This window comes from Sminthopsis crassicaudata, chromosome 6, assembly GCF_048593235.1.
Source record: "Sminthopsis crassicaudata isolate SCR6 chromosome 6, ASM4859323v1, whole genome shotgun sequence".
Taxonomy (NCBI): domain Eukaryota; kingdom Metazoa; phylum Chordata; class Mammalia; order Dasyuromorphia; family Dasyuridae; genus Sminthopsis; species Sminthopsis crassicaudata.
The window spans coordinates 192,441,419-192,463,963 of NC_133622.1; the positions used below are offsets into that span (position 1 = coordinate 192,441,419).

A 22,545-nucleotide genomic window follows, 5' to 3' on the forward strand; every position below is an offset into this window, starting at 1 on the left:
GGGGAGGGGTTAGACAGATCCTTGCCTTCCTCTTCAAAGTTTCTGGTCAAAAGGCCACGAGCTTTTACCTGGCAAACGTTCCTCTCATACTCTGCACACACACACACACACACACACACACACACACACACACACACACACCCCCCCACCACCACCACCACCAAGGGACCTAGGGAAGACGCCTTCACACTGAAGATTAAAGAGACTTTTTTCTACATCATTATCTCACTCCTTGACATTGGCCATGGAGATTTTGGTTGAGTTTCGATGAAATAAACATTGGCTCAACCAACCCAATACTATTTCCACATTTGAGCTGAGTAATAAACTACCACCAGTAATAACTGGATGCATCAGAATCCTGAAGGTGGTGAAAGTCTTCTCAGCTGACCAGGCAAACTACAGCACAAGTTCTAGCCCTCAGCAAAACCATAAATTTGGTGAACTTTGGTTTTGGGTATGTATAGTCTCCTCCTTTCCTTCTCCCCTCCAAGTTTTATTCTCAAGGAATTATGTTCACAGTTATCTGACAACTAACCCTGAGCCCCCAAGGCCTTACAACTGATAACAACTCTTAGGTCTTGGCTCTTTATTCACTCCTTTACTTATTTAGATTTTTTTTTTTTTTTTTGGACTATATGAAAGAGGAGATTCTTTGCCTCAATTGCTCCCTAGCCTTAGTCACTGAATGGGTTTAGCCTCAGTCAAACTGAGACCTGTTAAAGACCTTAGTTTAAAAAGGCCAAGGTCTCCCACTGCACCCAGGACCATATATCTTGCCACTAGATCCAGATGGCTTTAGAGGGGAAAATGAGGTAGGTGACCTTGCGCAGCTTCTCTCACTTAAATCCAATTCATTTTCATGTCATGGCATCCCCTCCCTAAGGTCATGATCCTCTTCAAGAACAAATGACAAACAACAAGAGATTGGAAGTCCAAAACACCTTCAAAGAACTTAATCCCAAATGATAGAGTTTCAAGAAGTGGGGCAGGCTAAAAGAAGAGAATTGGAAGGCCTCAAATCATAATATTTGGTAGCTATGCTCAAGAGCATTGGGAATACTGAGATAGACCCCAGACCCTCTTTCCCGGGCACAGGGAACAACCATTTACAGAGTTGTAAGATTATAGAATTTAGAGGTAGGAAGGGCTCCTTAGATACCATCCAAACTACCTTCCTCCCTCTGCAGAGACCCAGAAAGGGGAAGAACTTCACTCAGTAAGGTAAGTGGCAGGGCAGCTTCTAGAACTGCCACTAACCTTAACCTTAACTGTTTTTTGTCTTCTAGTCTAATGCTCTTTCCAATATTACAACAAAGTGGCTGAATTGGAGACTGGATGCAAGTGAAGGCAGAGGTCAAGTTAGATTGTTCCTGTTTGGGGGGTGTAGCTTGGTAGAATGTTTATGGAGCAGATACATGTAACATGAGATTTTTAAAAATGAGTTATCATAAATAAATTATGTCTATAAAAATAACATCTAAAAACCAGTTTTAAAATAGATCGATAAATGTAACTAATTAGATACTCAGCATGTTACAATTGAATTCCTTTGAGAACAAAGGTAGAATGTCAGATTGATTGAAAATAGATAATGTTTCAAAGTTAGTATGGGCTGTGGGTTAAAAAAAAATGACTTTTATCCCCATCCCTCTAATGAAATTGCTCTCCTAAACCTAAGCCTCCACCTGAACATTAAGGAAAATGGCATCTTTTTGGCTCTCATCCCACTTGATCATCCTTTCCTTCAAGATACCCCTCTTCTTCCTTGGTTTGGGCTCTACCAACCTAATACTATTTCTGCATTTGAGCTCAGTAATCAACTACCACCAGTAATAACTGGATTTATCAGAATCCTGAAGATGGTGAAAGTCTCAACTGACAGGCAAACTACACCTATTATAACCTAGTTCCCTTCTGCTGCTTTTCCTACCTTTCTGACCACTTCTTTGACTTCTGTTCTTTCTCCTCTTCTTCCTCCTTCTCCTATTCATTCTCTGCCTTTTCTTTTTCCTCCTCTTCCCCCTCCTCTTTTTCTTCCTTCCACTTCCTCAGACATGGATATTCCCCAAACTTCAGTCCTAAGTCTTGCCATCTCCTCCCAGTTTCCATTATTATCTCTCCACAGTTGACTCCCAATGGAGTTAATGTGTTACAAAGGATTTGGAGGACCAAAATCAAATCCTAGCTCTGCCACTGACCATCTCTGTGACCCCTGAATATGGCTTTTAACTTCTTTGGGCCTCAGTTTCCTCAACTATAAAATTAAAGGACTAGACTAGATGACTTTGGAGATGTCTGTTATCTCCAAATTTAAGATCTTATGATCTTGGATTTCCAGTCCCATCATGTCCCCAGAGTTTCATGCCCACATTTCCAAGTATTTGTATCTTCTTCTGGAACTTCAAATCAACACATCAAGAACTAAACTTTCCTCCCCCAAATTCCCTGATTCTGACAGACACCAACCACTGTCTTCTAAGGGACCCAGATGCCAAACCTCCAGTCTAGTTGATTCTTTTCTCTCCCTTATCCTCCAACTTCTAATCAGTCATAGAGTCTTATAGCTTCTATCTTCACAATGTCTCCTACATCCATCCCTTCCCCTTTATACACGTTGCCACCACCAGAGAAGAAGTTGTCTTCTCCTCTCATTTAGGCTACTGTAATTATCTCCTTCCTCTATCTCTAGTTTAGCCCCTCTCCAATTCATTCACTTTGTAGTCCATTTCTGCTTGGAAAAAAGTGTAGTAGATTCTGATTCCAGCATTTATAGCTCCCACAATACATAGATAGTTTTGACAACCTACCTTTATCTCAAAAAGATATTTTTAATTAATTTTTTTCCTTAAAGATTCTCTTCTCCCTCACATTTCCTCCTACCATAAGAAAGCATGAAAAACATTAAGTATATATACTTTAAAATAGTTTAAATACATAATCTTTACCTACCACTCAAACTCTATCATCTCTAGTTCCCATCCTGACTTTTCCTGTTTTTCCTCCACTTTTCTTCAAAGTCCCACTTGTGCCCATTTAGGGCTAGTCTCCTTCATGAAACACAACTTTCAGCAGAATGCATACTCTTAAGGAACAAGGACTAATTCATCTTTTCCTTTCTTATTTCCTCCTGCCTCCCTTCCTCTCATTCTTCCTTCCTTCATCCTTTCCTTTCTTCCTTCTTCCCCCTTTTTCCTTCCTTCCTTTCTCCCTCCCTCCTTCTTTCCTCCCTTCCTTTTTTCCTTTCTTTCTTCCTCTCTTCCTTCATTCTTACCTTCCTCCCTTCCTCCATCTCTTCCTTCTTTCTTCCCTTCCTTCCTTCCTCACTTCTTCCATCTCTTCCTTCTTTCCTTCCTTCCTCTCTTCCTCCTCCCTTCTTTCTTCCCTCCATTCCATTGTTCCTTTTATTCTTCCTTTCAGTATTCCTTTTCTGTATTCTCACTATGTAATGGGATTTAATCAATATTCATTGAATTTTCTGAACCACACTCCTTTTTTTCCCCCATCAGTCTCCCCCTTTCCAATCCTTACTTGAAAATCTTTCCCTCTTAAATTTTTTCTCTCCCATTCCCACATTGAGAAGGCAACAAAAACAAAACCAGTTAAAAACATGCATAGTACAAAACAAAACAAAAAAACCTTCATTGGCCACATACCACAAACACACATTAAAGGTCTTTTTCTGCATTCTGAGTCATCTGTGTTTAAGAGGATAGATAATGCATTTTATTATGAATCCTCTGAAATTATGGTTGGTCATTGCATTAATCAGAGTTCCTAAATCTTTCAATATTGTTTATCTTTACAATGTTGGAAAAGAATATTATTTTTATTAACTTGTCCACTAACATTCCCTAACAATACCTAATCACAGACCAATAATAGTTGTATCTATAAATAAATAAAATGCATCTAGCAATTATATAACACTTTAAGGTTTACAAAACACTTTACAAATATTATCCCATTTTATACTCACAATAGCCATGAGAGGTAGATGTTATTATTCCTATTTTCCAGATGATGAAAATGAAGCATATAGAAGTTGTGACTAAAGCATGGTCACACATGGTTTAGTAAGTGTCTGAGGCTGAATTTGTTATTGCACAAATATTCTGTAGTAAATCACAGATGGGTACAGATCTGTGCTGGAGGTGGGAGGGAGAGGATGGTGGATGCCTACACAAAGGAAATGACTGTAGTATAGAAGGATTGTTTTTGCACTTTTTTTTTGTTGTTGTTGTCTGTTTTCTTTCTCTTGGTTTTTTCCCTTTTGATCTGATTTTTCTTGTGTAGCATATTGAATATGGAAATACGTTTAGAAGAATTGCATGTGTTTAACCTATATTACATTGTTTGCTGTCTTGGGGTGGGGAAGGAGGAGGAAGGAAGAAAAATTTAGAATGCAAGGTTTTACAAAAGTGAATGTTGAAAACTATCTTTGTATGTATTTGGAGAATATGAAGTACAATTTAAAAAAAAGAAGAATAGTAGGACTAAAGACTGAGAGTTTGGAAAAGATCTTTAAAGGCCAATGAAAAGGGAACTTTAGATGCAAAGAGTTCAAATGATTGGCTAGGGTTATATAGCTAATAAATGTCTAAGATGGAATTTGAAGTCAGATCTTCTTGACTTTAAATTCAGTATTCCATAGATGACTGACACAGTATTCATCCAAGAAACACTCAGAGCATTCGGTCTATTGATGAGCATTTATTAAGCACCTATTAGGTGCCTGGCACTAATCTATGTTCAAAGAATATAAAGAAATACCAGGGAGACAAGTTTGCCATCAAGAAGATCATGGCCTAATGGGGAAGACAACACACAGACAAGAATAAATAACCAAAATATAGACAGGACAATCTCTGAGGGAAAGCAGGTGCACTAAAGGAGACTGGGGAAGATTTTTTGCAGGAGTAAAACTTTAGCTGAGGCTTGTTGGAAGTGACAAGAGGAGGATGAAGAGAGAGAGCATTGCGGGATGAGGGCCAGTCAGAGAAAATGCCCCAGAATCTGATGATGGATGTCTTATTCAAGGAATAGCAAGAAGGTGAGGTCACTGCAACACAGAAAGTGTGGACCTTCAGCTCCAGTATAAGTTTACTGAATAAGAAGCTCCATTAGTCCCTCGCTCCTATTTAAGCCATGAGCTTACATGGATCTCCAGCAGAGAAAAAGAAGTCAAAAGGACACAGAAGTCAAAAGCGATTCTCATGAAGTTGATCCATTAATGACATGGTTCTCCTTATAGTACCAGAACCCCTTAGTTCATGCAAACTCAACTGATCGAATGCAGAAGATAATTTAGAAATCAGGAGTGTTTATGAAATATAGTGGGCTGAGATTGGGGTGGGTGAGGAAGAATTGGAGAGTTCTCATATCCTGGAAAAGATCAAGTAGAAAGTTTGATGATCACTAGCCAGGAAACTATGAAAGGAATCCACGAGTGGGGTAAGGTTTGGAAGAGAGATTTCCAGCCTTTATATTGCTTCTCATGGAGTTTCTGTTCCTATCTTTCATCTATAACACAAGAGGTTTGTGATAGAATCCCTCCACCATGACCCCATATGTCTATACTTTCAAATACATGACTAGAATTTTTGGGTAAGAAGAGACTTTAAGGATTGACCAGCCTTTTTATACAGATGGGGAAAATGAGGCTTCAGAGATGGGAAGACACCTGCCTGAGGCCACAGAGGGAGTTAGTAGAAGGACTAGTCTTTGAACCCTGATTTCAGGCCCCAACATTCTTTCTCCTGCCCTCCAGATGCCACGGCTTCTCTAAGGACTTTATAGGTTTTACTGAAGGTCATCTCAGCAGTTTAAAGCAATGTTATCATGAAGCTATTTTGTCTGTGACTTAGAATTTCCACTCTTTATAAGCTACAGTAGGAATTGATAGAAGTGCCTGTTGGCACCCTAAACCCCACTTCAATCTAGTAGATAAAGGAGATCAGATAAGAGTGGGTTTATTGACTCATGCAGTAGCTCTGGGACTGAAGCCAAAGTGTGCTCTTCCAGGCAGGTGAGGAAATATCTGTGGTCAATAAAAATGGCTTCACAGAGACAAAAGCATAATTTCTACTGCAACCCAGGGCTTTTGGCTGGACAGTGACTGATTTGAGCTTGACCAAGTCCCCATCTCCTCTCCCAGGACTTTGTTCAGCACAACCTAGTAACAACTGAAAGCATCTAATTTAATTGATAACCAATAGGGATTTACTGAATCCCCTATTTTCCTCAATAGGATATAGGGTGATTGTGATAGGAAAGGAGGAACAGCTGGAGGAACAGAGGAAAGCTGGCTCTGCTTTCAGTGTGCTTATAATATGGGGATAAGAGTCCTCAGGGGGGTTTGCAGTCAGAGAAAGAGAGAAAGATCAGACTAAGGTTCTACCTTCACAGAACTCACAGTCTAAGAAGGAAGCTCCAAGGGGAAAGAGAAGGCTCATCATACCCAGAACATCTTAAGAATAACAGACCGTATGACTGAGTGGTTCAACAGGAGCTAAAGAATCAGGGAACGTTTTTAAGATGTTATTGGAGCTTGGACTCAACAGGTAAACTCTTGGAACATGAAAAACACAATTAATTTGTTATCATGAGTCCAGAGTTCAATTCTCAATTCTACTTATTACCTATTTGATCTTGAGCTAACTTTTCACCATCCATGGAATTTAGTTTCCTCATTGGTTAAATGAGGACTAACTTCCTGTGGAGATCCTTCTAAATCTTGAGCCTGTAATTCGAATGAGGGGGAGGAGAAATCTAATGATTGCAGTTTAAACACAGGGAAGAACAAGATAGGAGGTGAAAGGAGGAGTGCTAAGTGAAAAGAAATGGCAGGCAGGCTGAGTGAATGAGTGAAACACATTTATTAAAGCACTTACTATGCCTGGGAACATTGTAGGTGGTTAATAAATGCTTGTTGACTTGCCAAACACTGTGCTAAGTGGCTGGAGGATAGTTATGAAAAAACCAAGATATTCTTTTCAACAATACAATGATTCAAGGCATTTCCAATAGACTTGGGATGGAAAATGCCATACACACTCAGAGAGAGAATTATGGAGACAGAATGTGAAATGAAGCATAGGGTTTTCACCTTTTTTCCTTTTTTTTTTTTTTTTTTTTTTTTTTTTTGATGGTGATGGTGGGTGGGTGGTTGTTTTTTTTCTTTCTGGTGGCTTTTCCCTTTTGATCTTATTTTTCTTTTACAACATGACAAATATGGAAATATGTTTAAAAGAATTGCACATATTTAACATATCAGATTGTTTGCTGTCTCAAGGAAAGAGAGGGAAAAATTTGGAATACAAAGTTTCACTAAAATGAATGTTGAAAACTATCTTTATGTGTATTTGGGAAAATAAAATACTATTGAAAAAAACAAAAAACAAGGTAGTTCCTGCCCCCAAAGAACACATACTCTAAAGAAGACAGAATGCAAGGGAGAGAGGTGAAAGTTACAAAAATGGGAGTAGATTGATGTCTCCTCTTTCCCTCTGGCTCCAATCTAAGAGCAATTGGCAGAGTTGGCTTGAGAATGAGATTAATGGGAATGACTCAAAGCTGGGGACTTTACCTGAAATAGTTGTCCAGGAGAGGTAGCCATCAAAGAGGGATGGGAGACAGGCTGGATCTCAGATGTACACAAGGTCATGAAATATAAGTAAGGAGGGTGTGGGAAAGAAAGCGCTGGACCAAGACAGGTAGGATTAGTTAAAGGGAGGAAGCACGTTTAAAATCTGGATCTTGAAAGAAGAGATGGCCAAATGGATTGCCTGGCAGAAAGGAGGACCGAGGGCATTTCCAATAGAGGGAATGGCTTGAGCAAAACTTAGGAATTGGTAGGAGTTCACAGGATCCTGATCTCTTTTCCAGAATGGAGTGGTTATGCTGGGTTCATTTGGACCAAAACAAGATGATTGTAGGCCTGACATCTGACAATGAATTGGGAGACCAGGGTCTGGGTTCTAGTTTTACCACTATGGGATATTAAGTAATCCCCCACCTCTCATTTTTGGGTCTGACTTCCCATTTATAACAGGACCAGACTAGCTAAGAGATTTCTTAAGACCCTTTTAGTTCTGACATCTGTGGCTTTTTATAACTCTAAGTAGTAAAAAAGAAGATAGGAAATACACTGACAGTAGAGCCTATGATTGTGAGAAGGTGTTAGGTATCAGGCTAAGGCATAAGGAGTGATTGAAAGTTTTTTCTTCACATCTAGAAAAAGGAAGAAAACTCCGGTGGTGTGTGAAAGACAGATAGGAGGGTAAATGCTTGAAAGGATGAGAGACCAGTGACGTGGACCTGTGAAGGGGTCCGGCTCAGTCTGGGAATCCCCTCATTAGGGAACATCTCTGCAATGGTCTGTTAAACATCAGAGGTGTGTGAGGGCCTATGCTGGGCTCTCTAGGAAGCTGAATGGGATAGATTCAGCCCATGTGGCTCCCAGACTACCTCTCCCCACACTTTCCCTCATTATCCAGGCTCAGGTAGACAAAACCTTTTATCCAAACCTGACACAGCGGGGACTTTTTCAGAAGGAACTTGCTCCAGCTAACTAAAGGAGGAAAGCTCCAAATCATTTAAAAATAAGAAATAAAAGCAATTAGCACTAATTCAGCCTTCAGTAATTATTAGCTAATTACTGAAGGATAGGATAGTATAGTGCAGCAAGTGGAATGACTGCTGGGTTTGCAGTCCACATAGCATGAGTTCGAATCTGACTCTGCTACTTGCTGTTGATGTGACAATTAACCTCTCTGTGCCTCAGTTTCCCCATCTGTAAAATGGGATAATAAAATAGTACCTACTTCATTAGAGTTGCTAAGAGATCAGTAAGAAAGCAGACTCAAAGTGTTTAGCAAATCATAATAAGGAAATGCAGTCTATTATGTCATTACTCTTCTAAGAAAAACACTAGAAAGCTGAGCTAATCCAGGAGAGAACAGCCATAGCATTGGAGGAAAAAACTCTAAATTTAGAATCAGACAACCTGAGTTCAAATCGCCAACATTGACACTTACTAACTCTGGGACCCTGAGTAATAACAACTGTTCCTATTTCTCTAATGCGGCAAGGTTGACAAAATATTTTCCACACAATCCTGAAGTAGTGAATGCAATATCATGATGACCATTTTATAGATGAGGAAACTGAGGCTAAGTGACTTGCCCGGGTGTCACACAGCTAGGAAGTGTTAGGTGTCTGAAGCCAGATCTGAACTCGGGCGTTCCTGACTTTACAGCTGGTGCTCCATCCACCGCGCCACCTAGCTTACCCTATCTAGGTTTTCTTGATTCTGGCCCTCTGTTTCATCAAGCTGCCACCCAAGCCTTCTGCCTCCAAGCCCCGTTGTGTTGGAGGAAAATTCCTGTGGCAAAATGTGAACAAGGAGGCAGAAGGGGAAGAGCAGAGGAGCATCACTGATGTGTCTCTGGAGCAGGGCCCCCTGTTCACGAAGAAGGGTACAGAACCTGGTTCTTCAAAGCCAGCTTCTCCGTGGTTGGCGGGGCGGGGGGAGGGGGCTAGATTCCTCTCGCTCGCCTGGGCCGAGCTGGCCAAGCAGTCCCAGGCAGATGCGCAGAGAGCCGGGGGTGTTCAGATTTCACCACAAAGGTATTGGGGAGGGGGCTCTGTGTTCGGAGGAATCTTTAACTTCCACCCAGCAACCTTAAGCTCTGTTGAGAAAAGTGTATGTGCAGTGCTGGGGCTGTTTGTGCAGTATAGTCTACCCTTCTTCTCGGAATTAGAAATACAGGATCACAGATTTAGAGTCACGGAGTCAACAAGCGTTTATTAGGGATTTATTATTGTGCTAAGCACGAGGATGGGCCATCTCCAGTCGTCCTGATCTATATCTGGCCCCGGAACCGAGATGGCTCTGAGGGGAAAGTGAGGCAGGTGCCCTCGCGCAGCCCTCCGTCACTGAAACCCGATTCCCTTGCATGTCACAACATTACCATATCACGGGCCTCTTCTGGGAATGAGGGATAACAACAGCAAGCATTAAGAATATCAGTTCAGGGGCCGCTAGGTGGCGCAGTGGATAGAGCTCCAGCCCTGAAGTCTGGAGGACCCGAGTTCAAATCTGATCTCAGACACTTAACACTTCCTAGCTGTGTGACCCTGGGCAAGTCACTTAACCCCAGCCTCAGAAAAAGAAAAAAACAACAACCCCCCCCCCAAAAAAAAAGCCAACAACAACAACAAAAAACTAAAAAGAATACCAGTATGAGCAGAAAGGAAGACAAGGCCTGCCCTCAAAGAGCTTACATTAAAATGGAAGAAGACGATGCATAATGAGGGGAAGGGGGATGGATGAAGAAAGGGGGAGAGGTACCTGAGGAAGGGCATTATGGAACAAGAAATCCAGAGAGTCAAGAGCAGAGCCCAGAGAGGAACGAAGGAAGGAACAGGGCTGCACTGGGCGCATTCCATAAAATGAAGGTTCCCACTGGAGTTGAGGAAGGAGCTACAGGGACGGCATGGTTTTCCAGACTGAGAAAAAAAAATGAAGCATCAGGAAATAGACTTTTAAATCAATGAAACTTAGGACATGAAAATAATATAAGAAAGAATTAAGCCAAATCCAGTTAATTTGTTACTATAGGAAATATATAGAAGGAGTATATGTATTACTTTGTTACAGACTCTTTTGGCAATCCAGTGAAGCTGATACACTCCTTTCCAGAATAAAGCTTTTAAATGAATGAAAGAAATGTTAAATTTCAGTCAGAAGTAAGTGAAAATAAAGATGTAATTTTTCTTCCCATTCAACTTCACAGACCTCCTGAAATATCTCCATAGTAAGGGAGAGAAAACAACTGAACCTGGAGTCAGCAGGGATCCGTGAGCATTAAGACGCTCTATTATGGTGGCTGGATATGGATGTCAGTAGTTATTTCACCTCTGGTGACTTCTCTTTTAATGAATTATTCTTCCTAGTTATGTGCTAATTGTTCACTGGTTTTTTACCCTCTAAGTGTAGTCACTGGCAGCAGTATCCTAGCCCCCAGCGCTCTCCACGGCCTCCCTGTCTAAGCACTATGCTGAATGCTGACTTGTGCTCCTGGACAGACAGACCCTGGGACTCCCAGGCTACGTGCGCTCCTGACTCCCACAGCGCTCCGAAGGCGGCCCGGCGCTTTCCCTTCTCTAGGCTCCCACGTGGTAGGCAGCCAGTAGGACCCAATCGCTAGCCGCAGAATTCAGTGCAATTCCACAGGTTCTGTTCTAGAAACTGAGAAAGGCCCTTTAATAAAAAACAACACAATTGGCAAACTCTCCGCCAAGTTCCTTATCATGTAAAGTAGGTTCGTTATTCTCTCCAGATGCCAACGAACCCTAAGCTGCTTGTGAGGCTCTGATTACAAGACAGCCTTCCAGATTAACTGTGAGTTAACATTTGCCTTTGCAAAACATATGACTCAGCGATCTTTGGGGTAAATAATTGAACAGTGAACCAGTCCCATTGGGTGCTGTTAGGAGCAGGGAGGGCCGCCACTGGCCCCCCGTGCTGGCACAGTCTGAAGGGCCCGGATCACTCTGTGATCAGTGCGGGACAATGCCCTAGTCCTCTGGCCCGCTCCTCAGGGTGTCGCCAGCAGGCCTTCCTTCTCTCATCTCTGAGGCGCTCATTCAGGCTGGAACTTTAGCCCTTCATTCTTCCCGGGCTCCACAAAGGTAAGAAAACCCCACTCACTGCTTTCCTTCTTCCATTTTTTTAAGGCACACCAATAAAAGAGGCAGAGTAGAGTAGCAGAAGGGAGAAAACCCAACTGGATTCCAGTCAGAAGGTCTGGATTCAAATCCTGATTCTATTTACTTTCTCAGGGCAAGTGATTTAACTAGTCAGAGATTGCATTTCCTCATCTGTAAAATGGGGTGGGCAGTTGAACTGAAGGTTTTCCAACACCTCATGCAGAACTAAATTGGGGGATTCAAGGGGAATGTGGCTAAGCTTCCCACTGCCTCCTTTTGTGCTTGAAAAACATCGACATTCCTCCTCCTCTTTAGATTCTTTCTGATCTTGCCATTTTCCTTTTGCCTGTTTTAAATAGCACAAAAACAAAATTTAAAAGCTTGGAATTATTTTTACTAGAGGTTAGATGCTGAAATCAAAATTGGAAGACGGAGAATGTTGGTCAGAAAAATGCCCCCCTACCACGTTTTCCCCCTCCACTGTAGCGATTCTATATTCCAACTGATTAAGAACGTGTGTAGATGGACTCCCTGAGCTTGAGCAGTACCTGTGTCTCACTCCCTGGCACAAATAGGTTCACACTGGCTGAATGGTTAGAAGCCCAAACTGGACAAGGCACCTGTGGCACAGTGCTAACTCCAGATATAATATTAACAGGGAAGATTGATTTATTTCTAGAATATGGAATTCAGTGATTTATGTTACTAATGAAGAAAAAACTAGGATACATGTTGCTCCTGCTTGCATGTAGGACACGGTAAATTCCCTTTATTCAGGGAAAAAAGGGGCCACTATGATTTCTTTTTTTGACATTCATTTTTCATTTTGAATGCTACATTCTCTCCCTCTAGTTTTCTCCCAAACATTTGAAAAGACAAGTAATATGATACACATTATAATGAAGTTATGTAAAAAACATTTCTATCTAAGCTATGTTGCCCATCCCCTCCCTCTAAAAAAGGCAAGAAAAATAGTTACTACGACTTTTTCATTGAAATGAGGCCCTAGCACTGAATGTGGAGTGGAGACGCTTGTCTCCTGTATGACCCTGAGCAAGTTATTTAACTTCTGTCTGACTCTGCTTCTTCATCTGTAAAATGGAACCTACCTCCTAGGACCAAATGAGATGTTTGCAAAGTGCTTAGCACACGATGGGTACTTAATAAATGCTTGTTCCCTTCCTAAAATCTTTATGAAAATGTCAGGTATCATCCTCAGAATCACAAGGAATGCTAATCTTCCCTGCGATCCCAGGGCTCAGATAGGAAGAAAAGATGGGAAGCAGCTAGATCTGAATTTTTCAATCATGGAATTTTTTTTAAAGTGTCGCTTCTATCCCAGATGAGCTTTGCAGGGTGCCTGCCATTCCTCTTAAGAACCAAATGCTGAAGAGAGAACTTTAACCTCACAATTCTGTGCTCTTCATAGGCAGGTGCCGTTCAGGGTATACATTTTTTATCAACGCAAATTCAAAATGAAAACAGGTTTGTGTTGTAGCCAGGATACATTTTTCTCCTCCCTGCATGTAGAACAAGGTGATTCCTCTCACTTGGGGAAGTGCTTTGGAGCATTTCAAAACTACCTAAAATCTAATCTAGCCAAAAAATCTAATTTATTCTAAAATCTAGGCTAAAATTACCTAATAAGGTGACAGGAGTTGAGGCTCTTAGCATCAGACACAACATTCCATGCATCTGCACCATTTATAATGTTGACTTTTTCTCATTAAATCACAGCCGTTACAAGGTGGAAGGGACCTTAGAAGACATAGAGACATTAAACCTATACACAAGCAGGAATGCTGTCAATCTCTGCTTGAACACCACCACTGATGGGGTCACTACCTTTAAGCAACAGTCCCTGCTTTTTAGGAGAGCTCTATTTGTTACAGCAAGCTAAAAGGGAACAGGTGAAAAGGGGAAGGGAACAACTCACTTATTGAGCACCTACTATGTGCCAGGACTGTGCTTAGTATTATCTCATTTGACACTCACAACAACCCTGTTATTACCATCCCCATTTTGCAATTGAGAAAAGTGAAGTAAATAGTTTAAGTGGCTTGCCCAGGATCACCCAGCTAGGAAGTACCTCAGGGAACATCTGAACTCAGGTCTTCTTGACTGCAGACTCAGTATTCTATCCATTATGCCAGCTAATGGCCCCTGCTCCAACTTCTGTTCTTTCAGGGCAAGTAGACTGAATTTAAATCTTTTCCCAGATGACTTGAAGACTGTATGAAGATGTGATAATTCCCTATTCTACCAAAGTTTTCCATTTAAACTAAGAGGTTCTAACCTTAACACTAACACTTGGTCAAAACATTTAAAAACTACTTTGGGCCTCAGTTTTCTCATCTGTAAAATGGAGATAATATCCCACCTAAAAGGGTTCTAGAAAGAAAAGTTGCTATTTAAAGAAGCATGGAAATGGAAACTATTCTCATTGTGAGTTCTCCCCTCCCCCCCATGATAAGTCTAGTTACTGTGGTTCACACATGGGAAGACACTCTCCTTGTCTATTATTTGGAAAGTTCTGAGAAACCAATTTCCCTTAATATATTTATACCCAATACCTTTTGCAGTTTCAAGCTTATTAAATTAAATGCTTATTGAAGTGTTTAAAAATATTTTTCCCCAGAAAATAGGTATTTTAAAACAGAATAAGGCTATACTACAAAGGAATGTCAATTATAGTCTCAAGAGTCAAAAAGGACCTGGGAATTTATCTAGTCCAACTTCTGACTCCATGTATCCCCAACAAGGATTCATATGGCCTCTGTATAAATAATTCTCATGCTAGGAAGCTTACTACTTTATTTAAATTATTTTATTTTATTTTTTCCAATTACATATAAAGACAATTTTAAACATTTTGCTAAAATTTTGGGTTCCAAATTTTTTCTGTCCCTCATCTTCCCCTATATGATATAGATTATACTTATATAGCCATGCAAAACATTTTTAGATGAGCCATGTTGTTAAAATAAAAGCCAAGAAAAAACAAAGAAAGCAAAAAAAATTTTTTTAAAGTAAGCTTTAGTCTCCATCTCGCCCAGTTCTCTCTGGAGGTGAACACTCTTTTCACCCTTAGTTCTTTGAACTTGTCTTGACTCTCTGTATTGCCGAGAAACAGCTAAGTCATTCACAGTTGCTCATCATACAGTATTATTGTTACTGTAGATGGTGTTCTCCTGGTTCTGCCCATTTCACTTTGCCCACTAGAATTTCTTGAGGCAATTCTTTCCATTTTTGGACAGCTTTAATTCTTTCTATTCAATTGAAATTTGTCTCCCTATAAACAGAGACATAACTAGGATGTAGCAACCTGAGCTATACTTGAGGGGAATAGAAAGTAATACTGAGCTCTCTTCCCGTTCCCACCCCTTTTAAGAGAAAATGTTGTGCTTGCTCCAGGCACAAAAATTGCTACTCATGGCTCTATCATGCCCATATTTCTATTCATAGCTCCTAATTCCACCCTCTCACACCAAGTAGAGCCAGCCCAATCCCTCCTCCCTGGGATAGCACTTTAAACTTCAAGAAAGCTACTGTGTTACCCTAACAACCTCCTTCCCCTATTCCTGTCTTTTCTTCTCCAGGCTAAACACCACAATTTCAACAATCGGTTATAGCCCCTTGTGGTCTCTGGTTCTCTCCTAGGCCAGAGGATGACAGAGTGAGAGCTGGAATGCACCTTGGGGGTCATCTCTTCCAAATCCTTCATTTTATAGATGAGGGAACTGAGGCCCAAAGACTCTCTGTGATTTAACCAAAGTCACAGAGATCTCGCAGGATTTTGAACCTATGTCATTTAATTCAAAACCCAGCATATTCCATTGTGACCAATGGGAGTTGCAAAAAGGAAAATTTAGGCTTGATATGTGGACAATTGCCCAACAATTAGAGCTTTATAGAAGAGGCCTGCCCTCCATCTTTCCTCCTCAAATCCCACCTTCTGCAGGATATCTCTTCTGGTCTCTCAATTCCTAATAAATATCTTTTTTCCCATTTAGAGGACCTCATCCCCTCTACATAGACCATAGATATGTGTATAGTTTATTTTATATCCGAGTATATAATCTATATGCTTATCTATGTATGTAGATGAAGAAGTAGAGAACTAGAACTCTAAATGTTTTCTCCCTCACTAAACCATACATCCCTAGAGAAAAAAGGCTGGGGCTGTTTTGCCTTTCTTTGCAATCCCCAGCACTTAGCCCAGTGCCTGACATCTAGTTAGAATGCTGGGCCTAGAGGCAGAAAACTCCTCTTCAGGGACTTCCTAGCTGTGTGACCTTTGCCAAGTCACTTACCCCCTTTGTCTCAGTTTCCTCATCTGTAAAATGAACTGGAAAAGGAAATGGCAAACCACTCTAGTAAGAAAACCCTAAATGGGGTCACAGAGTCAAACATGACTAGAAACAACTGAACAGTAACAGCTGTTTGTTAATTGACAAAAAACTAATGGGTTGTCTTGGGAGATAGTGGGTTCCTTCTCATGGAGGTCTTCCAAAAAAATAAAAAAGCTCAAAGGTGACAATCTGTAACTCTTTTATTTTTTAATATTATAACTATATTTCAGCATAATTGATATCCTATGTAAGCCTATAAATTTCATTTTATGCATATAAAGATAGGATTATGAGAAGGCATTGCCAGACTGCCAGAGGGGTCCAGGACACATGAAAATGGCTAAGAACCACTGGCCTAGGTGGCTTATGTTGTCCCTGCTAACTCTGAGATTCTGGAAAGTCAAAGATGCCAGAGCCATCGGTGTCCAGTGGCCAAATATAGATCAGGACAACTGGAGGTGGCCCTGATGCAATGGAAGACCTTGGCTTTTTTAAGTTAAGGTCTGACTCAGGTCTCATTTTGACTGAGGCAATGCCCAGTTAGTGATTAGATTAGGTAAGAAAGAAATGAGACAGAGAATTGGCTCTTTTACCTAGTCAAAAAAGAAAAATCAATCTGGGAGAGAAAGACCTTCAGGATTTCTGATCAACACAGAAAAAACTGCCATTTACATTCATTATGAACCAATTGGGGTCCAAACAATGACCAAGGGAAACTTGACCTAAAACCTACTGTTGACCAATCAATGAGAGCCAGAGTGAAAAGAAAAGAAAAGAAAAAGAAAAACTGAAGATCTCTTAGGAAGTTTCGACAATGGTCAGGGTGACTCCTCCTTCAGTCTCCAGAGGCCACAATGAAAGTGTTTATTGTGGTTGGGTTATTATTGAAAGCAGATTGGGGTGTGCTAGAAAGAAACACTAGAAGGTGCGGGCCACCTAATTTCCATTAATTATATTTTACTCTCAGACAGAGAATTACACAGTGTGGTGAGCTTTTCCAAGTGGTCATCCTGCATTTGGGAGACATGACCTCATAGATGTCTAAGTCTGTTTGTCTCACAGCTCACTCCAAGCCCTCTCCATCACAAATCCAGAGGATCAGGGTGAAAGCAGACTCCTTCCTAAACCTCAGTATCTGACAGCTAGAAGGATAACATCTCTTATAAGGGGCCATCCAGGTTTCCCTTGAAGATTCCCAGCCAAGGGGGTGGAGATAAAGAAAGGAATTACCTCTTCAAGACAGTAACCCATTCCTCTTTTGTTGTTCAGTCATTTCAGTCATGTCTAACTCTCCATGACCCTATTTGGAGTTTTCTTGGCAGAGATATAGAAGTGGTTTACCATTTCCTCCTCCAACCCATTTTACAAATGAGAAAACTGAGGTAAACAGTTAAATGGCTTGTCCAGAGTCACAGAACTAGGAAGTGTCTAAAACCAAATTTGAACTCAGGAAGAGGAGTCTTTCTATCCATTGTACCATCTAGTTGTCCCCATTCCACTTTAGGAAAACTTCAGTTTTTGTAAATTTTTGTTTTCCCTAATCTTCTCATCTCCTAGCTCAGGGGTGGGGAAGCTTTTTTTCTGCCAAGGGGCATTTGGATATTTGTGATATCAATTGTGGGCCAAGCAAAATTATCAACAAAGAGAACTCAAGCAGTGAGAGGTTATTCTACATAGCTTTCAGCCCATCATGGCCAGCGGTTGATTAAGCAAATGATTTCACTGATCTTATATGGCCCACAGGCTGGAGGTTCCCCAGCTCTGTCCTAGCTAAACATCTAGTTCTTTTAACCAATCCTTATATGCCATGATCTTGAGATCTTTACCATCATGGCTCCTCTTCCTCCTTCCTTCTTCTTCTGTGATTCCACTGTTTTAGGGAACTCCCAATGAGGAATTCCCTCCAGCAATACTGATCTCACATATTATACAACTTCTCAACTTGGAGAGTTGCCTGGGTCCCTAAGAGTTTAAGTGATCTCTCCACTCCTACAGCTACCATAGGTCAGAATACTTGAACATAGGACTTCTGACTCCAAAACCAGCTTGCTATCAGTTAAACACCTGCCTCTCCCAGGTGGTCACAGTCCTTAATAAACTAAACTGACAATAATATTCCATATGAGAACTGATCAGTGAAAAGGCTGGCCAATATGACTTTCAATGCAGTCTAATAGATTAGCTTTTTAAATTGAAATATCTTACTCTTGACTTAGATTGAGCCTAGACCTTTCTCAGATAAATTTTAGCTAAGTAACCTCCCCTATATTACACTTATGGATATGAGTTTTTGAATCCAACTATAAGCCATTATATATATCCATATCAAATTTCATCTTATATTCAGACCAAAGGTTTAGCCTGCCAAGAGTTTCTTGGATCCTGACTTTTTCAATCAACACAGTAGTTAATCCTCTTGGCTCTATTACCTGCAAAACTGATATGACACTATCTCTAACTTTATTGAGGTTATTAGTCAAATGTTAAATATCATAAAGTCAAGGAGAAATCCCTGGAGGACTCTAGGAATGAGCCTCTCTCCAAAGTGACTTAAGCCCATTAATGATTATCTCTTTAAATCAGGACATTAATCAATTCTGAAGCTCCTTAAACTTGTTACCATCTAACCCATGGTTGCTTAAGATAAAACATCAGTTCTGTGAATATGGATGGAAAAATAATCTTTATTTTGGCGAACTTATAACTGAAATTTAGCATTTTTTTAATTGTTTAAAAACACGATTCTGAGATATGGTCCATAGGCTTCCCCGGATTGACAATGGGGCCCAGGATACAAAAAGGATAAGAACCCCTTCTCTCTCTCTCTCTCTCTCTCTCTTTCTCTGTGTGTATATATATATATATATATATATATATATATATATATATATATATATATATATATATAATCTATAAAAATAGCACAAGAGAACTGTGACTCCTAGAAGCTGTAGCATGCTCAGTGGCTGCACCCCCACAGGCTAACCCAGATTAAGAGTAATCAATGGATCTCAAATCCACTGATGACTTAAGGGGATGTCTTCCCCAAGCGTGTGAAGATTTCCCCTGGCAGAATGGGCAAATGAGAAGTTTGTTCCAATGGCCTTGAAGGCAACTGAAGCACTCACTGCAGAGTTTAGAGCTTGGTCAGACATGGAAGACATCAAGATCATCCACTGCATCCCAGGGCCACAAGTTTGTGTAATTCTGTGCAACCTTGAGTCAAGACATCACCCATTGTTGTTATTGGTCCTCTTCAAAAACAAAGGACAAACAACTGAAATCTAAGTAAACTGTGCCTACAATATTCTCATGATTCAGCAGTCTAGCATTCCTGTAACCTTCTCCTTTCCATGTCTGTTCATGTACCTCTTGTTATTATATGAATAACCCTATAAGACTTAGCTTCCTTATTCACAAATCTGGTCGTGTCAGATGAACCTCAGTTTTTTGAATGAGTTTCCTCATCTGTCCATCTGTTCTCATTCAATCAGCTAATTAACCAGTCAGCAAGCATTTCTTTATTTACTAAGTGCTTGCTCTGTGCCAAGCATACTGGGGATAAAAAGACAAAAATGAAATATTTACATGGTTGTAATGAATAAAGTGCTTTGGAAACTTTGTCGTACTAAAGAGAGAGAGAGAGAGAGAGAGAGTGTGTGTGTGTGTGTGTGTGTGTGTGAAGGAAGTGTATTCAGGCTTCTTAGCCTCTCCAAATTAAAGGCTCTAGAGGGAGTGAGGTGGTTCAGTGGATAGAGCACTGCATCTGGCGTCTGGAGAACTTCATTTCAAATTCAATCTCAGACAATAGCCAGGGGCTCTGGGCAAGTCATTGAACCCCATTCATCTCAGTTTCCTCATCTGTAAAATAAGCTGAAGGAGGAAACCCCTCCAATAATTTTCCCAAGAAAACCCCAAGGAGATAATAAGGGCCTACAGAGCCACAAAGAGTCAGGCCTGACTGCACAACAAGCCATTTGTCTCTTCCTGACTTTCCAGCCTGATCTCGCACTACTCCCTTTCCTCAAATTCTGAGCTCCAGGTAAACTAGACAGCTCTTTCCAGCCCTTGAAAGATGTCACTTCCCGTCTGTGACTTTTCTCTGTCCATGTCCCACTCTTTGCCTGCTGAATCTCTTACTAATCACTCTGAAGTCCACCTCAGTGGCGCCTGTCTCCATGAGGCTTCTCCTGATTTCCTTTGAGGTTGCACATAGCACTCTGCTTTCACCTCTACCAATGCCCTTAACAAATACGATGTTTTGTGTCATCAGTGTTTGTTTATTTTCTCTCCCTGCCAAGCCAAGCGCCAAGGGGGCTTCTGGACACATCTTTTATCCCCCAGGCGGGAGCATGGTTCCCTGCAAACATCAGGTGCCAGATGCTTGTGTGCTGAACTTAACTTTTTTCAACTTAACACAGTTTTTACTGAATGTTGGAGCTGGAAGGTGACATGGGGAATTAACAAGTTCAGATTTCATAGGGTTCCAAAAGAACCCTAGCATTCCTAGAGAATGTGAAATAAGGCCCATGAGAAAAATCCTTTCTAAGATATTAACTCTGAAATCACAATTGAATTAAATATTTATTATAGTGATTTCTGGCCAGGATGACTGCTTGAACAGAGGCAGATGACCCAGCTCCCTCATGACTACTTCAGCAAAAACATAACATTTGCACCAGACTGAATAATGAACAAGAAATCCCATGAGAAATTACAATAAGTGGTTTCTTCCACCCTGAAATGCACTAAAAAAAAAAAAAAAAAAAAAAAAGCCAGGTCGAAGTGTGTAGGCAATAAGGGGGAAAAAAAAAAAGGCCACCAAATAAGCTATGGCAAACACAGGCAAACAAGCCAAGTGGTCAGGAAACACTATGGTGAGGAGCTTGGGGGGAGGGCCTAGGGACTGGTAGCTGTCCCTTGGATGGAGATAGCCCAGGTTCAGAGCCTCCATGGTCTGTGTCATTTGGTCCTAAAACTCCAGAATATGACCTGACGGTACAACATTTTGTATCCAGGGAAGGCCTAAGCCCAGGAGCTGGGGGGGTCAGTCCAGAAATGCAATGGACCTAAGGCAAAACCACACAAAGCCAAACACCCCATTTCAAAGGGTAACAGGAGGCAGAGCGTGGCCTTGGCCCAAGCCTCAGTTCAGGAACTAAAGCCAGAGGTTAAGTACATCAAATGCCATATCAACTGTTATCAAACATGATTATAGTCCTAAAGGTCTTCTGAAACCTTTGCTCCCTAAAGGAAAAAAATAACTCATTAACAACTACAAACAGTGACTTGGTAGAAAACAATGGATTTTCTACAAGGACTATAGGAATACTTGAAGAAATGAAGGAAAATATTTTTTAAATTATATAAATACTCTAGAGGAAAGGGAATAAGTGACTTAGAAAAGAAAATGGTGAAGCTTATCCAAGTTACATACTCCCTAAAACATGAATAGATCAAACAGAAATTAATGATTCTATTAGAAAGCAAGAAATATCAGAACAAAATCAAAAGATTGAAAAAGAAACCGAAGAAAATGAAAGATATTTGCTATCAAAAACAACTATTAAAATTATTTATTAAAAAAGAAAAAAAAATCTAGACACTCTACATCAAGAAATTATATATGAAAACTACTCAGATCTATTCAAAGCAAAGGGCAAAGGAAAGACAAAAAAGAAAGAACTCCACCAAACAAAAATTTTTCAGCAATGTCGGCCAAAATCCAAAGCTTTCTCATCAAAAACAAAACAAAACAAACAAACAAACAAACAAACAAAAAAAAACAACAAAAAAAAAAACCAACCACTGCAATCAACCAGATAGAAGCATTTATAGGCCAAGGAATTATGGTCGGGATCCCATATTGGGATTCAATTATTCCAGAAGGCTTAGAGAAAGGCTTATAAGCAAGAATAACTTTCCCTGCAAAGATCAGAATTGACTTGAGGGAAGGGGAAAGAAGAGAATGGCAGGGATAGACTTTTGATGGAACAGAGGACTTTCAAGTCCAGAAAAGTCTTTTCTGATGGAAAGACCAGAGATGAGTTGGGACTTTGAAATTTAAACACAAGAATGAAGAGAAACCTAGAAAAATAAACTGAGTTGAGAAATCAGAAGGGGCCATGTGATCATGTATGCTAACATTCCCATGTGGGGAGAAGAACCAAGTGCCCTTTCAGAATTTTGATGTTATCAAAGGGTATTAAGGGAATTAAATAAAAAAGATGGAGGACCTTGGGGTAGATTAGTTCCATTTTGATAATTAAGCTTTTCTATACAACTTTCTTCACTTGTGTAGGAAGGAGGAAGAAAATGATGGAACTTGGTTTTTTTTTCCTACTTGGGGATCTATGAAAAGATGAGTATAATAAATAGTAATAATAGTGGTATAAAATAACAATGATAATAGCTAGCACTCTTTAAGGTTTATTGAGCATTTTACAAATATTACCTCATTTTGATCCTCACAACAACC

The 22,545-nt window shown here is 40.4% G+C and overlaps 2 protein-coding genes across 6 annotated transcripts in view; one reads left to right on the forward strand and one right to left on the reverse strand.

Moving 5' to 3' along the window:
- IDUA (alpha-L-iduronidase) overlaps nucleotides 1–22,545 on the reverse strand; it is a 70,865-nt gene that overhangs the window by 25,837 nt on the left and 22,483 nt on the right. The window contains exon 2 of one of the 2 annotated variants that reach the window (XM_074273411.1): nucleotides 10,355–10,512. The exons of the other annotated variant lie outside the window; for it this stretch is intronic. Within the exon in view, the coding sequence (XP_074129512.1) occupies nucleotides 10,355–10,452 (98 nt within the window). The 5' untranslated portion in view covers nucleotides 10,453–10,512. The remainder of the gene's footprint in view (nucleotides 1–10,354; nucleotides 10,513–22,545) is intronic. 2 annotated transcript variants of the gene reach the window in all.
- Nucleotides 1–22,545, forward strand: part of SLC26A1 (solute carrier family 26 member 1) — a 35,169-nt gene that overhangs the window by 1,127 nt on the left and 11,497 nt on the right. The window contains exon 1 of one of the 4 annotated variants that reach the window (XM_074273408.1): nucleotides 5–457. The exons of 2 other annotated variants lie outside the window; for them this stretch is intronic. The gene's annotated coding sequence lies outside the window, so the exon portion shown is untranslated. Of the gene's footprint in view, nucleotides 1–4; nucleotides 458–11,497; nucleotides 11,698–22,545 lie in introns of those variants that run through there. One more of the 4 variants, XM_074273409.1, reaches the window with a different exon arrangement.